This window comes from Tursiops truncatus, chromosome 5 (genome assembly GCF_011762595.2).
Source record: "Tursiops truncatus isolate mTurTru1 chromosome 5, mTurTru1.mat.Y, whole genome shotgun sequence".
NCBI classification, from domain to species: Eukaryota; Metazoa; Chordata; class Mammalia; order Artiodactyla; family Delphinidae; genus Tursiops; species Tursiops truncatus.
The window spans coordinates 76,098,846-76,115,091 of record NC_047038.1 but is presented as its reverse complement, the minus strand read 5'-3'; the positions used below and the strand labels follow the sequence as shown (position 1 = coordinate 76,115,091).

Here is a 16,246-nt window from a genome sequence, read left to right as displayed (position 1 = left end):
GGCATTATATTTTCTATTTTCCAATCCGAAAGACAAAACAATACGAAGCTTTAAAAAATGTGATTTCTTAACGGCAGGTAGTGCCAGCGGCGGCGCGTTGAAGAAGCCTGAAAGTTGATAAACCCTCACTCACTAGCCTATTGGGCCAACCCACCCCAGTTAAGGTGCCCGGGGCATTTATCTCCACTTTAAGTGGGCTCTCTGACCACAGAGCCTTCATCGCGAGAACTCACGAGATTAGACGCGGGAGGACCTGAAGTGCGACGCTGAAAAATGACAGCTCTCAGGTAGTCCCGGGCTGTCGCTACCGTTTTACGCACATCTGGGGCCACAGAGCACGTGAGAAAAGGTGGCTCAGCCCCTTTGCCCACGCCCGCGTTTCTCATGCTGCCCGCGGGCCTCACTCGTAGGCTTCTGTGCAGCTTCCTGCGGGGATCCACTCCCACGATAGCGCGCCATGGCCTCCGGGAGACGCTCCTCGAGAGGAGATGTGCGACCAACTCCACCTCCCGGCACTCATCCGGCCTGGGATGTGGGCTTCCCCGTGGCGCGACAGCGACTGGGGATAACCAAGGAAGGGCTGACATGGAGGAGAGTTTTGTGTTCCCCGAGTACGTCCCGGATTCGGAGCCCGCAGTGACCCTCCAAGACCAGCTGCGGGAGCTGCAGCAGCGTCAGGAGGAGGAGCGACGGGTGCTGCAGCGGCAGGAGGAGCGGCGGCAGCAGAAACTACGCACCGGCCGGCGGGTGCACCCGGTCGTGGGGCACCCGGACGCGACGGTGCCGCCCAGCGGCCTAAACTGTTCGGGTTGCGGGGCGGAGCTGCACTGCCAGGACCCGGGACTGCCCGGTTACCTGCCCAGCGAGAAGTTCCTCAGCGCGGCGGCGCAGGAGGACGGCGGACTGACGCAGACCGTGTGCCAGCGCTGCTGGCTGCTGGTGCATCACCGGCGCGCCCTGCACATGCAGGTGAGTCGCGAGCAGTACCTGGAGCTGGTGACTGCCGCGCTGCGGCGGCCCGAGCCCGCCCTGGTGCTGTACATGGTGGACCTGCTTGATCTGCCCGACGCCCTGCTGCCCCACCTGCCCGCGCTGGTGGGCCCCAAGCAGCTGATCGTGCTGGGAAACAAGGTGGACCTGCTGCCCCAGGATACTCCCGGCTACCGACAGCGGCTCCGGGAGCGACTGTGGGACGACTGTACCCGCGCCGGGCTCCTGCCGCCCCCTGGCTACCGAAGGCCACAACACCCCAGCGGGGACCGGCCACGGGACGGGGAGAATGCGAATCTTTCGCCCAGGTCCCGCACGGTGCTCAGAGACGTGCGGCTCATCAGCGCCAAGACTGGCTATGGAGTCGAAGAGTTGATCTCCGCGCTCCAGCGTTCCTGGCGCTACCGCGGCGACGTCTACCTGGTTGGCGCCACCAACGCTGGCAAGTCCACTCTCTTCAACACGCTCCTGGAGTCCGATTACTGCATCGCCAAGGGCGCTGAGGCTATCGACAGAGCCACCATCTCCTCTTGGCCTGGTGAGCCTTAGGATGCCCGTCCCCTTCGTATTTTTTTAAAATATTTATTTGGTTGTGTCTGGTCTTGAGGTAGGCAGGCTCCTTAGTTGCAGCACTTGGGCTCCTTAGTTGCGGCAGCCTGGCTTCTTAGTTGTGGCATGCATGTGGGATCTAGTTCCCTGACCAGGGATCGAACCCAGGCCTCCTGCATTGGGAGCGTGGAGTCTTACCCACTGCACCACCAGGGAAGTACCCTCCTTCGTTTTCTGAGAAGCTGGAAGTCTGATCGTAGTTCAGGCACCTAGTCCTATATCCCTCCTTAATGTACACCAGGGGCCGGCTGGAGGCTTCCTTTAAAAATTCTCTACCTACTTCGGTCACATTTCTCTTTTGTGTCAGTTTAATGCTTGGAAATTCAGTACATGTTTTAGTAACTTTCCAATAGAAATAATTAGAGTACTTCTAGGTACCAGTCACTGTTCTAGGCACTGTAGATGAACCAGGGGACAAAGCAGTGTCTGCTCTCTTGGAGGTTTCCCTTGTAACTTTAGTTCTTTGTATATTTCTCCAGAAAGTCCTTTTACTTTCTAAACCTCCCTCCACCCTTCAGTCTCACTCTTCATATCTTGAGTTTAGTCAGGAGAGTACTATACAGATTTAACATTTGAATAATTCACTAATGCAATATATGTGGCTTTGTTGCAAAGAAATATCAACTTTGTGACTTAAAGAAACGTCTGTAGTAATTGCAAACTGGGTCCTTCTGTGACTTGTTTGTATCTAATAGTTGGCAAAGTGAACTACTTCATTTGATTCTTTGAAACCAGTGTTGAACTTTGCTTGATAAGCTGTACTTCTCTGTCAGGGACACTGGTTGACTTATACACAGAAGTGCTTTTATACCGGTTAGGAGTATGCAGAAGATGTAAAAGATCAGGCCTGTAGATTTGGCATTCAAATCCTGGTTGAGCTTGTGGGCCAATCTCTGAACCTATTGCCTCATCTGTAAAGTAAGAATAATTTTGTGGAGGGTTGTCATGAAAGTTAAGAGAAATAATCACAGTATCCAAGACAGTGTAGATCCTCATACATGTTTTATTCCATTTTCTTGTACAACGTTTATGAGAATATATGTCTTCTTTGGTATTTCAGGTACTACATTAAACCTTCTGAAGTTTCCTATTTGTAACCCAACTCCTTACAGAATGTTTCAAAGGCAAAAAAGGCTTAAAAAAGATGCAACAGAAGCAGAAGAAGATCTTAGTCAGCAAGAACAAAATAAACTTAATCTCTTGAAAAAGCATGGTTACGTAGTAGGTAAGCATCTTCTGTAGGAAAACTCTTCCTTAGGTCTATGCTAAAATTTTCTGTAGAACAACCTGAAATAGAGCTCTCTGGAGCTAGCCAGTTTTTGTGGGGAGAGACACTTCCTCTTTCTGGAACATAGAGGCCTTTTAGAGGCAAGGCTACTGTTTGGAAACCCAGAATTCATTGTGTTGGGAAAATTGAGACAGTAGCTACTTGGAGAAATCCAGGAAAGGAAATGCAAATAACTGCCTCTCTAGCCATTGTCAGCAACAAGCATTTTCACTAAGATACCAGCCCCCTGTACAAGTTGTTGACCTGCAGCAGGTTTAAACTGGATTGTCCCCCTTTCCTTGGTATCTCTTTACAACCTTTCTTTACTAAAAACAGTTTGATTCCCAAAACTCTCCCCCTTTGCCCAGTGTGCACAGCCAGCCACACATACTTGATCAATGCAAGAGTCCGACTCCCACTGCATTTAGAAATAAAGCAAAAGTATCATTGTGGTCTCACTTCCTTCCAAACACCATTGTTAGTCCTAGTAACTTCTACGAGGCAAACTTAAGAACTACCTGTCTCAAGTCAAAAGCTTTAAAGGAGTGACTACTAACTTCAGTATAACTTGTTCTAGGAAGAGTTGGAAGAACATTCTTGTATTCAGAAGAACAGAAGAATAAAGCTGCCTTTGAGTTTGATGCCGATTCACTTGCCTTTGACATGGGAAATGAACCTGTTATGGTTGCAGATAAATCCACCAAACGAGTAGAATTGACCCCACAAGATGTGAAAGATGCCCACTGGTTTTATGACACCCCTGGAATTACAAAAGAAAATTGTGTAGGTATTTAATGTCTTTTAGAAACATTAACTTTCAATTGCAAGAGTAGTGTCTTAATTGGCAGAAAAAGAGGTATCCTTTCATTTTAGACTCAGTTCTGATTCATGCATAGAAGCGTTTCAGGGATGAATCTATATGCCATCAAGTACTGTATGCCATTTGGTAGACGTCACTGCTAACAACCTACTTCTATCCTTGTGGTTGTTACCTTAGTTAGGAAGACATTTACAGAATCCTAGATTTTGAGGTTGGAAGAAAGCATAAATATCACTGCAGTCCAGCCACCTGTTCCATGCTTGAGTTCCCTCTATAACATGTTCACCAGAAGGTGCATCCACCTTGAATTGAAGTAAGGAGTGACTCACCATCAGCTGAAGCAGTGTCACCTCACCTCCCAAGGTAACCCTGCTCTTTATATTGAGCCGAGCAGTGTCCCTGTAATTTGTACCTATTGTTCCCCAAAGGTGTATAGAACAAATATAATGTCTAGTTCCCCTTGCCAGACATTGAAATGTTTTAGAGTGTAATATCCTCTCTCTTCCTCACTCTACCCTTTTCTTCTCTTTCATTAGTTCAGCCAACAAACATGGAGCACTTACTGTGCTGACGTAATCCAGATGGTTTGTCTTCATTTCCTATAGCTATTCTGAGAACAGGCTATGAACAAAGGACCCTTTCCAGAACGAATTCTAATTTGTTTTTGTTCCTGAAAGTATGACACAAAGAACTAACTTTCTTATGTAAGTGCCCTCAGATGAACCTAATTTAGAATAGAATCAACTCTACCTATCTTGCCCTTGTATATCTTTTTAGTCCAGTTGCAGGATCTCCCGGGCAACTTTTATTTTATCTTAAATTCAGCCTATATCCTACCTATTTGTTATATCTCAGAACCTTTTGCAGTTTTTTTGGTTTTTTTTGTTTTTTAAATTTATTTACTTAATTTATTTTTGGCTGGGCTGGGTCCTCATTGCTGCATGTGGGCTTTCTCTAGTTGTGGCAAGCAGGGGCTACTCTTCGTTGTGGTGTGTGGGCTTCTCATTGCGGTGGCTTCTCTTGCTGCAGAGCACGGGCTCTAGGCACGCGGGCTTCAGTAGTTGTGGCACACGGGCTTAGTTGCTCCACAGCAGGTGGGATCTTCCCGGACCAGGGCTTGAACCTGTGTCCCCTGCGTTGGCAGGTGGATTCTTAACCACTGTGCCACCAGAGAAGCCCTCATTTGCAGTTTTGATCATTATCCAAGTCACTGACTGAATCAAGTGTGTATCCAGGATACTGCCTTTCAACAGATCCACTAATCAGCTTCCTTTGAATATGGTTAGTGACCAGGTTCTAATTCACCTAGTTATCTCCGTATATCCCTATGAAACAACATTAGATTCTTAGATACTTTTCCTTCCTTTGCCTCATCAGAATCACTTGTTTCCTTCTCAGAATTTGATGTACCTTTTAACTTTTTTTTTCTCTCTCCTAGAATAATTGTGTCCAGTTTTTACTTCCTTAGCAATCCAGAACTTCAGAGTAACTGTAGTGCTTCCTAGTAATGTTCTTTAACTTTAACTTCAACTTTAACCTTAACTGTTCTTTAACTTTAACTTCACCAACTCATTCTTCAGTTTTAGGCTCAGTTAGGTCAGAGATAGCAGTTACTTCAGTCCTGTATATCCTCTTGTCAATTAGTCAGAAAGGCAAGACTTTGCTAACTCGCAAATTCAGATTTGCTAATTTGCAGTGAGACCCTCAAGTTTTTAGATATAAGAGTTCTCTCAGGCAGTTTGATTTTCTGTCCATTTATTGATATATTTATTTAATGCCTTGAACCAGTGTTTCCCAAACTGAACCACGGAACTCTATTGTGAAGTATTAGGGTCTCTGCTAAAAGGGTTAAAATATTTCTTTACTGCATGTGGCTTTTAATGTGCTTTTTCAAGCACAAATACTCACAGCCCCCTTACATATTCTCTTGTGAGTCTCCCTAGATATCACATATTTTGTTATCTCCTTGTTATTTTTCTTAAGAAGCAAGTTCACAAAAGACTTCTGGCCATTTTTTTACTTTCTCAAAAATTTTTAAATCAGATTTTGATTCCCTAAGTCTTACAAGAATCTTGTACCGCCTGGCTTTTCTTTTCCATTTTCTCTAGTCTATTTAGGAACTCTTCATCCTTAGAAGCCACAGGATTCATAACTTTCTCTCATTTTTTTGCTGAGTATTTGGAGGAAATAAGGAAACCAAAGACTGGAATTTAGAAAAGCTTCTTCAAGCTCTTTGCCTGCTCCAAGAACGGGGTGATCATTTTCATTTAATGCATGCATAGCTGCCACTAGGACAGAATATAGCACGTTACCTTACCTTACCTTTATCTGAAAACTACTGCTCCCTAGAAGGCTTGACGAGAGAACATATTTTTTCTCCTGGGATTGAATCATCAGTGTTTTCAGTTCACAGCAAGTTTGACAGAATTCAGAGGATGCTGCTGTTTCATATTCCTGTAAAGTTATTTTGCCATTACTCAAGATTAAGTTGTAAAACAAGAGTAAAGCCATCTATAAATTGATTCATTTAGAAAGAATATATGAATTTTATGTGCAGAAAATTCTAAAATACATACTTTGATTTCTTGTGAAGCCTGGAATATATAATAACTTTTTATCCTACAGGTAAAGCATGATATATCAGACGTTCATTGAAAGTAATTCTCTAAAAAATCTGCCCTCTGCTTTACAGATTTTAAGTCTTCTAACAGAAAAAGAAGTAAATATTGTTTTGCCAACACATTCCATTGTTCCAAGAACTTTCGTGCTTAAACCAGGAATGGTTCTATTTTTGGGTGCCATAGGCCGCATAGATTTTCTGAAGGTAAGGAAAGTCCGTACCATTGAAAAATGACTTTAGTATTGGGATTTACTTTAAGGAAGCAGATATACAATCAAGACTAGCAAAATGTTGATAACCAGGTCATGACTATGTGGGGGTTGGTATACTATTCCTTTGTGTGTGTTTGAAAATGTCTATAGTAAAAACCTGGGATAATGAAATGGGGGGAAAAAAGTAATAGGTCTTAAAAAACTGTATCTTCAGTAGGCAGTCGAGTGCCCCATACAGCTTGGCATTAAGCAAAGATACTTTCCCTCTCCTGTGGTATTGTCTTACATGGAAATCAGAGGTCGTACCTTTAAGTGCAGGGTTAATATGCATTAAATAAATTCCATGCTCTTTATATTCCATGATGTGTATACTTTTATAGATGTGTTTTTGGGTTTGGTATTCATTTACATAGCATCACTCAGAGATTTTAGAGTATCTATAGAATTGATCCCCGTTTTACCAAAGTGAGGAGAAAAATGGAAAATGAAACATGGATATGTCCAACAACACTAAATGCAACCTGCAAGCCATTGCCTTAGCACACTTCTTGGTTTTGTGTTTGTTCATAATTTGTTGGAAATTTAGGCTTACACACTTAAAACCTTATGTATTTCCATAGAGACCATAGAATGTTAACATTTTAAACCAAACTTTACACAGGGACGCTTAAAGCAGACAGTATTTTTTGTTTTTTATAATAGACGTTTGTTTGTTTGTTTTTTTTAAGTATCAACAAACCTATGGAAGGAATCATAGTTTTATGTAAATGGGTGAAATGCAGTATTCTGCCATATTTTGCCCCCCCCCACCTTGTTTTTTTTGGCTGCACTGCACAGCATGCAGGGTCTTAGTTCCCCAACCAGGGATCGAACCCGTGCGCCATGCAGTAGAAGTGCAGAGCCCTAACCAGGCGACCACCAGGGAATTCCATTTTTTTTTTTTAATCATACCTTGTTATGTGCTGGTTTTGCAAGTTTTTCATTATATAAAATAAGTTCCTTCTTCCTTTCTTAAGGGAAATCAGTCAGCTTGGTTTACAGTTGTGGCTTCCAACTTCCTTCCCGTTCACATTACTTCGTTGGACAAGGCAGACACTATATATCAGAAACACGGGGGTCATACGTTACTCAAGGTAAGACAACACGCTTTGATGGTTGCATAGTTAGGTTAACACACCCTGTGATAGTCCCAGGGCCCTGCTAAAAATGCCTTTGTTGGACAGAACCATCTTTGTTACACTCTCAGCTAGCTCTCCCCTGACCTTGTTCACCTTGAGGATTTTGACTATATTTGTGAGGTGGGCTCCTATAGAAAAGGGACGTTGGATTGGACTGATCCTAGAATAGTGACAGAGCTGGGTTTTCTCTAGGTCATACTGTCCAATACGGTAGGCCCGTGTGCCTATTTAAATAAATTAATTAAAATGAAATAAACTTTAAAATTTAGTTCTTCACTTGTACTAGCCACTTTTCAACTGCCCAGCGGTCACATTATTGCAGAAAGTTGTGCTGTATACTGTGAGTGAAGAGCTCCAAGTTACAGATTTTCTCACAACTGGGTGATGCTACTGGCATCTAGTGGGTGGAAGCCAGAGATGATGCTAAACATAATGCAATGCACAAGACAGCACCTCACAACACAGAGTTATCAGGTCCAAAACGTGCATAGTGCTGAGTTGAGAAGCCCTTGTATGAGTGGAAAAGCTCTCCTCCCAGGTTCTTAATCCCAGGCACTTAGAGGTTATTGTACCTCTTCTCTCCTGCTTTACTTGCTCCTTCCTTTGACCTGTTAAGCAGTGTGTTAAAATTTCTCTGATCTTTATTTTTTTTTAATATTTATTTATTTGGCTGTGCTGGGTCTTAGTTGTGGCACTTGGGATCTTCATTGCGGCATGCATGTGGGATCTAGTCCCCTGACCAGGGATCAAACTTGGGCCCCCTGCATTGGGAGCACAGAGTCTTAACCATTGGACCACCAGGGAAGTCCCTCTCTCTAATCTTTAAAAAACAAAACTCAGTGTCCCGCTCATTCCTCCTCTTTACAATCAAGTTTACTCCTCACGTCCCATGCTCTGCAGTCCCTGTTGTGCCCTTTCTATGCCACTGAAATTGTTCCAAGTTCACCAGAGACTGAATGGGGCCTGTTTACAGATCTTTAACCAGACATGGGTACACACTGTTGGCTGGTGTGTAATGTATGACAGTTAAGATCTCTGGAGCCAGGCTGGGTCCAAATCCTGCTCTGCTCCACCACTTAACGAAGCTGTGTGACTTTAGGTAAGTTTCCTTTACCTCTCTCTGTTGTACCTACACCACGAGGTTGTGGAGAAGATCAAGTGCAAGGGGACTGTTGTCACTGCTCCATATTTGTGGTGATGAAGATTATGGGACATACCTACTGCAAAAATAGCGGGTACATCCAATGCAGAGGTGATTTACCATTAATTAATGCTCATACAACTGAAAATAAGTCAAAACACAAAATACACACCCGCCCTTCAACAAGGATAAAACCAACCTGACTTGGGAAGTAAATGCTTCTTTCTCTCTGGATTTCCTAAGAAAGCCAGAGTGAAATTAAAACTCCATCGAAATAACTGCCCTAAAGTTAATACTCCAGAGACATGTGGGATTTTCAGGGTAGGGCTCCACCCCCATGCATCTGTGTAGTCTTCAGAGTGGACTCACTGATAATTCACAAAACAACACTGAGGCTTCTCTCCCGGTGTAATACAAATGGTTTCTTGGGCTGCTCTGTGGCTCATCCTTGCCTTCTGGTTTTCTTACTCACCTCCCAAGTCAAAGGCAATCCTGCCTCCTAATTATCACTGAGTCCAGCCTCATAGTCCAAACTGTAATCTACTTTCTTTAGGCTGTTTTGATATCCTTAGGTATTTTCCCAGCTCCCAGTTTTACTGCCTTCTGCCCACCCTCACCCCATCACAGCTGTAGTTCTCAACCAGGGCTGACTCTTACCCCAAGGGAACATTTGACAAAGACTGGAGGCATTTTTCGTTTTCACAACTTGGTGGATGCTGAGTAGAGGCTGCTAAAAATTGTGCAATGCACAGGACAGCCTCCCGAGACAAAGAATTATTTGGCCCAAAAGGTCAATAGTGCTGAGGTTGAGAAACCCTGCACTACGCAGATTTTTCCAAAATACAAAGCAGGCCACAGTATTCTTTCTTGATTCTTTTCTCTTTCCTGCTTATAATTCCTTGGTAGTTCCACATTACTGAGAGAAGTCTAAACTGATAGCCTTATCAGTAATGTACAGACACACATAACATACTCTGCACAGTTAAACTACAGTTCTCTGAACTCATTATCCTTTTTCCAATTTCTGTGTACATGATACTAACCCAGGATACCTTCCCACTGAATAACTTTAATCTATTTTTCAAATTCTGCTCTTCATTAATGTTTTCCTTGACCAAACCACGTTCATTACTTCCTTCACAATCACAGTACTTAGTAGATGCCTCTCATCACGTTTCTTACCTTGTAATTTATTTACTTGCTGTTTCCACCTTCTGATCTCCTCGGGGGTAGGGACCATATAGAACATATTGTAATAGCTATCTTGTGTCTTAGTGCTAAACACGGAGAGATCTGTTAATAAACAGGTAAATTATTATCCAGTTACTTCCAATTCATGGAAACACCTGTAAACATAGAAGCTGAATCTTACCCGTTATCCATGTACCCTTGAGAGGTGATGAGGCAGGGATTAATCTGTGTGTCCAGCCAGGCCTGTAAGAAATAAGGTATTTGGAAGGATGTTGCTTTAATTGCCCAAAATTATTGTGTCTAAAGCTTTATGGAGGACTGTAAAAACTGTAAGCTAATAAAGCAAGATTCTGCTGTCTGGACGTTACCACCAGTTGGATGCCCACATGGGGCCCTTGTCACTGGGATCTATAGGCTTCATCCATCATAGAGCTCCCGGGCTTTTCATTTGACCTAGAAGTGTGATTTGGGTTTTTTTCAACAGTTAAATGGTTTAAAAGGATTTTATTCTTGATACCTGTACAGTATTATCTTATCAGTGCCTTACTTAATATTAGAGTTATCAGGGGTTTAATTTGAACCTCCAAATATCTTCATCTCCTCCCAATGGAAGGTTCCAATGGGTGGAGAAGAAAGAATGGCAGGATTTCCTCCTCTTGTTGCTGAAGACATCACATTAGATGAAGGACTTGGGGAACCTGAAGCAGTGGCTGACATCAAGTTCTCCTCTGCAGGTAATTTTACACCAAGCACTTTTTTATCTTTTTTAATTTGGCCGCACCACGCGGCATGTGGGATCTTAGCTCCCTGACCAGGGATCGAACCCGCACCCCCTGTAATAGAAGCACGGAGTCTTATCGACTGGACCACCAGGGAGGTCCCTACACCAAGCACTTTTTAAAAGGTGAATAAAGTAGCCTTACTGACCTTTAGTATATTTTTATACAGATGTGCCTTAACTGACATAAGCTGAATATTTTAAGAAATACATACTAGATTATTCATAAGATGTAACCTACTCTGAAAATAAATCTGTACCTTTTCACAAATGCATTGTATGCTTTTAAAAAATAGAGTGAAAGACAGCAGTAGCCTCCCTTGGGTTTCCATTTTGAGCTGTGTTTGGTGTTTTTAATAAGATAGTTGCTAACACCACCTGTGTTCTGCCATGTTCTTGCATAGGCTGGGTAGCAGTAACGCCACAGTTTAAGGACAAACTGCACCTCCGAGGCTACACACCTCAAGGAACAGTCCTGACGGTCCGGCGCCCACTCTTGCCACATGTAGTTAACATCAAAGGAGAGCGCATCCGGAGAAGCGTGGCCTATAAAACCAAAAAGCCTCCTGCCCTTGTGTACAATCTGCAGAAAAAGAAAAAAAGATAAATATATGAAGCTAACCTGTTCACACTGAAGATTAACGATATAGAACATACTGTATACATTGCATTGCATTAAATATTGCTATAATAAAACCTTCTGCCACCCTTTTTAAGCTACCAAGGACCGTGCCTCTTTTTAATGAATTTAGTTTGTAAACACAAGTTATTGTTTGGTAGGGTATGTATATGTGTGTATCTATGGTTCAAATATACCTAAAATGGAGTTCTGTTACACTCAGGTTTCTCCCACTACTATTTTTTGAAACTAGATGGCATTTCTAATTTGGAGTCTAGTTGAGAGAGCAGCTTAGCCGTTGGCATATGAAAAAATGGCAGAAAATCAATGTCTCCAAAATACATGGGCTGAAATGAGATAAAAGCGAGTAACTGGCTTTGCTCCACAGAGTCATCCACGGACCCAACCGGGGGACCATGCCGCAGCTTCCATCTCTGGGTCTAAGGTGGTTGCTCAAGTTGTCATCCTTTCGCAATGGCAAAAAGAGAAGAGAGTGAAGAGCGTGCAGCTCCCCTACTGAAAAGAAGGGGGAAGTGCTGGAAGTTGCCCACATCACAGCGCCCACTGGTCAACACTTACATGGCCGCACCCGCCATGGGGAAGCTGGAGGATGTAGAGGGAAATGGGGATTTCGGACTTGTATTACTTAAGGGAGGAAAGGGAGAATGGAAACGGGAAAACAAGTAGAAGTTTCTCTTACATAATCTAAAAGGGCCTGAAAATCTTAGAAAAGAATTCATGTTATGTTTTTCTGGCATTCAGAGTTTCTTCTGCAAGGATCAGAGCACTTTAACCATTTTATCAACATTTGCCTGTAAACTGTATAACATTACATCAGTCAGAAGTCTTTACCTTTCTGTATTCCTAATTGAGTAAGTGGCACTAGAGCTGTGGACAATGAACTGGCCAGTCAAGTCCCAGATCCCAATGTTGAGATAAACGCTCGTGGAGTAAGGTGGACTGAAACGCAGATCCATGAGCTTCCTATGGACTCAGGTTTAGCATGAACTTCTCAATAGTCCCATGGTCTCTGTCAACGTGTACACTCTAGCTCCCTTCTCACTAAGTCAGTCATTGTAGGATAAACGGTCAATGTTTTAAAATGCAACTTGTCAAAACTCTGTAGATCTCACTTTCATTGAGTTTCAAAGTGAATACTATTGACATCTTGGGGAAGGTAGTTCTTTATGTGCATCCTTCCCAGATATGAAAGGCCAGGAGCAACTTCCCAGCCCCATCCCTCATTGTGATAGTTGAGAAGTACCCCTGACGTTTCCAGACCCACCCTCTAGAGGGCGGTAGCTTCCCAAATTGAGAAAATGATTGGTAGTCGATTTTTAGATGATTTTGGAGAGAATGAAATACTGTTAATTTTACAAGTTAAAATTGTGACCATTATATTTCTATGTACTGTTCATAGATTGGAGCTTAGGCCTGAATCTTTAGATTAAATGAAGAAAATATGGTAAACTTGGCATTTGTGGAAAAATACAGAACCCCAAAACTGATGCTGTATTTACCCTGAAAACTTATAATGTATTTTAGAGAGCAGAACATTTCTCCCTCCTTATCTTCTCTCTAGGCTTTTACACCTCTCTACTAGCAAAGATTCCATTTTTAAATGTTCATAACTTATATTCTCAGGTTTCTCTTACCTCTAAAATTCAATGGTTACGTTTTGACCAAGGAGTATCTAAAAAATGTTCCAATGTACCTTGCAATGTACCAGTGCAATTTACTAAGTAAGTTTCAGTTTCTCTGGTTATATCAGTCTCTTTGGGTCATCATTTTCTCATCTATAAAATGAGGGAGTTACACTATATATTTCTCAGTCCTAACCTTTTATGATTCTCAGCAAAAACAGGCAGGAAAGCCAGGAAAGAGTGGTTACAATACCTCAGACAGAAAAAAGAAAAGGCCCTCTGAGCATAGGGCAATTAACTGCTGCTAGAATCTGCTATTAATTTACATTCTGCCAACCTAATGCAGCCAAGGATCACTGCCGGTCTATCCAACTGATCCACAGCGGATTTGCTATAAGAAAGTTCTCTTACTGTGTTGGTTTCTAAGTCAGCTTACTGATACTTTATTATTATTTTTTTTTTTTTGCGGTACGCAGGCCTCTCACGTTGTGGCCTCTTCCGTTGCGGAGCACAGGCTCCGGACGCGCAGGCTCAGTGGCCATGGCACACGGGCCCAGCCGCTCCGCGGCATGTGAACTCTTCCTGGACCGGGGCACGAACCCGTGTCCCCTGCATCGGCAGGCGGACTCTCAACCACTGCGCCACCAGGGAAGCCCAGCTTACTGACACTTATTAATCCATTGAACTAAGTGCGAAGACTGCCCTTCCATCACTAATCATTTACACTGTGGCAGCATGCAAGAATTAGTAAAGAGTAGAAATTAATGGCAAGGTGTCAGGACAGCCCCCTCCTGTCCACAGGACAGAGGCTGAAGTACCCCCATCTCTCTTCCCACCACCCCTGCCGTCACCTTTAAAACAGCAGCATTTTCTTCAAAGTTACAAAGTGAAGCTTAACACATTTTGTATTTTTAATTACCATAAACAGCAAGCCCTACCAATCATCAGGGCTTTACTGTGTAGTTCCCCAGAGTCCAAATGTGTTTATGATACTTGGGACACTTCCCATGACAACCAAGAAGTGGAGCACAAGATGCAATCCTGTGTGCTTGTGTTTCTTGATCACTCAGACGCTTTTTGCAAAATGGAAATCAAGGCTAGTTTCCTGCAGATGACTAACTTGGAGCTCCAGCTGTGCCAGACATGGCAGAGCTGTTAATCACTGAGTAGGAACCCAGCACTGAAGCTGAGGCGAGCTGTTTTGTCGATGGCCTCTGACCATTTACCCTGGCTTCCCTCCCACTTGGCTCTGTCTTGTGGAGCAATAGAATCATTTCCATTCTTTCTCAGAATGTTCCATTTTCTCTTGGCGGCTCTCCTCCTCCCCGGGGGATTGTTTTCTTTCAACTGTCAAAGAGTAGTGCTTAAACAATAAAAACAAAACTTCAGACTCACGTGAATCCAATAGATAGCACCTCTGCCTGCTCTTAATGTCTCTGTCATGTTGTCTGCCCCACTGATGCCCTGTAGTGGGTGGGAATGGCTAAAGATTAACATTTTAGGGGCTTCCCTGGTGGCGCAGTGGTTGGGAGTCCGCCTGCCAATGCAGGGGATGCGGGTTCGTGCCCCGGTCTGGGAGGATCCCACATGCCACAGAGCGGCCGGGCCCATGAGCCATGGCCGCTGAGCCTGCGCGTCCGGAGCCTGTGCTCCACAATGGGAGAGGCCGCAGCATGAGGGGCCCGCATACTGCAAAAAAAAAAAAAAAGAAAGAAAATTAACGTTTTAACATCATATAGGAATGATGCCTCACTTTTCCCCTTCATGTCAAAGACCATCGATATTCTCTCATTTAGTACAGGAGTTTCATGATCTGAATATACCTAAGAGCATACTTAATATACCCATGGCTTAGAGCCCCAGGTTCCTGTTTTGCAGAAGCTTGCTTTTGCTTCTCAAACAATTCTCAGAATTTACCTTCTGCCTAATCAACCTAGTGGAAGAATTTGGTCATAATATTCTCACTGGTAGGTGCAACAGGTATGATGCTTAATCACAGTCAGTACATCTGGCCAGGAGTATTGGTAAATCTGAGAAAACTGAGGCCACACAGAGATACATGTGCTAGAGAACACATCATCAGGTAATTTTGGACATGAGAGACTGCCAAGATCCTTTCTAACTTTTCAGTAATTCCCTGGAAAACAGCCAGCATTCAGTACAGGAATGAATGAATTAGAACGAGAGAACTTTTCTATTTGGGGTGTTGTTTTTTGCCTTCCCTGAAAAATAGCAATAGAGCAGACTTAAATTTGCTTAGTAGCACTGACACATTTCTAGGGTTTCTTCCCGTCCTGCCTAAATGCAATACCTTAAGATAGTTGTATTTGAGACTATTCCTAGCTGCTATGATCACATGATAGCCCATATAGCTTCTTTTAATTCCTTACATTCTTATAATACTACTAGTGGCTAGCCCTTATTTAGCACATACAATGAGCCAGGCACTGTTTTAAGCATTTTATATAGGTTAACTGTATCCTTAGAACAACCCCATGTAGGAGGTATATACTATTATTACCTGTATTTAGAGATGAAGCTGAGGTAAAAGTAATTGCCCAGGGTCACACAACTAATGAGTGACAGAGCCGTGATTCAAACACAAGCTCCAGTACCCTGTGGGTTTGTTTAATTATACAGTAAAAATGACTTTTTTCCCCCTTTCAATGTACAGTTCTATGGATTTTTAATATACATATAGGTTCGTTTAACAACCATCATAATCAGGACAGAAAAGTTCCAACAACACCCAGGTTTTTAACCACCCAACAATACTTCCTGTATTTACTAGAATCCATTACAAATCTAAAAGCGAGAACTTTTCAACCTTAGGAGGGAAATGTGTTATCTTAGAAAAGAAAACCACTTTGAAGGCCTCCAAAGAAGGTAATGACACAATTTTCTTGTAAACTCTGTGTTACTGACCCTTCCTAATTTCCTTTGAATCCTCCCATATACAATTCCAGCCTGAGAAGAATATTCCTAAAAACAATTCCTCAGAGCTGGTGTGTGTGTGTGTGTGCGTGTGCGTGTGTGTGCACGCACGGTGTGCTGCACCCTTGCTGTCTTACTTCAGCAATGCTGCCCAAACCTAAACAAGTGTCCCACTGTGATTTCCATGCTGTCTTACCATCTCAGGCAGCTTTAAAACGAAAGTGCTTTCATAGCTGGCTGGGAA

General features: G+C 43.1%; 1 protein-coding gene across 1 annotated transcript; it reads left to right on the top strand.

Moving 5' to 3' along the window:
• The first annotated feature begins 21 nt into the window (after positions 1-21).
• On the top strand, positions 22-11,531 carry LOC101338655 (nitric oxide-associated protein 1). The gene is made up of 7 exons (XM_033857093.2): positions 22-1,528; positions 2,660-2,824; positions 3,444-3,649; positions 6,379-6,510; positions 7,535-7,651; positions 10,642-10,762; positions 11,211-11,531. Exons 1-7 carry the CDS (start codon positions 385-387, stop codon positions 11,411-11,413), a joined length of 2,088 nt encoding a protein of 695 aa, XP_033712984.1. The 5' UTR covers positions 22-384; the 3' UTR covers positions 11,414-11,531.
• The last annotated feature ends 4,715 nt before the right edge of the window (positions 11,532-16,246 follow it).

Bases quoted from the DNA above. Each gene is read 5' to 3' on its own strand.
- LOC101338655 (XM_033857093.2), top strand. From the start codon at position 385: ATGCTGCCCGCGGGCCTCACTCGTAGGCTTCTGTGCAGCTTCCTGCGG. The intron at 1,529-2,659 runs GTGAGCCTTAGG...TTGGTATTTCAG, and splicing joins CACCATCTCCTCTTGGCCTG to GTACTACATTAAACCTTCTG. The intron at 2,825-3,443 runs GTAAGCATCTTC...AACTTGTTCTAG, and splicing joins AAAGCATGGTTACGTAGTAG to GAAGAGTTGGAAGAACATTC.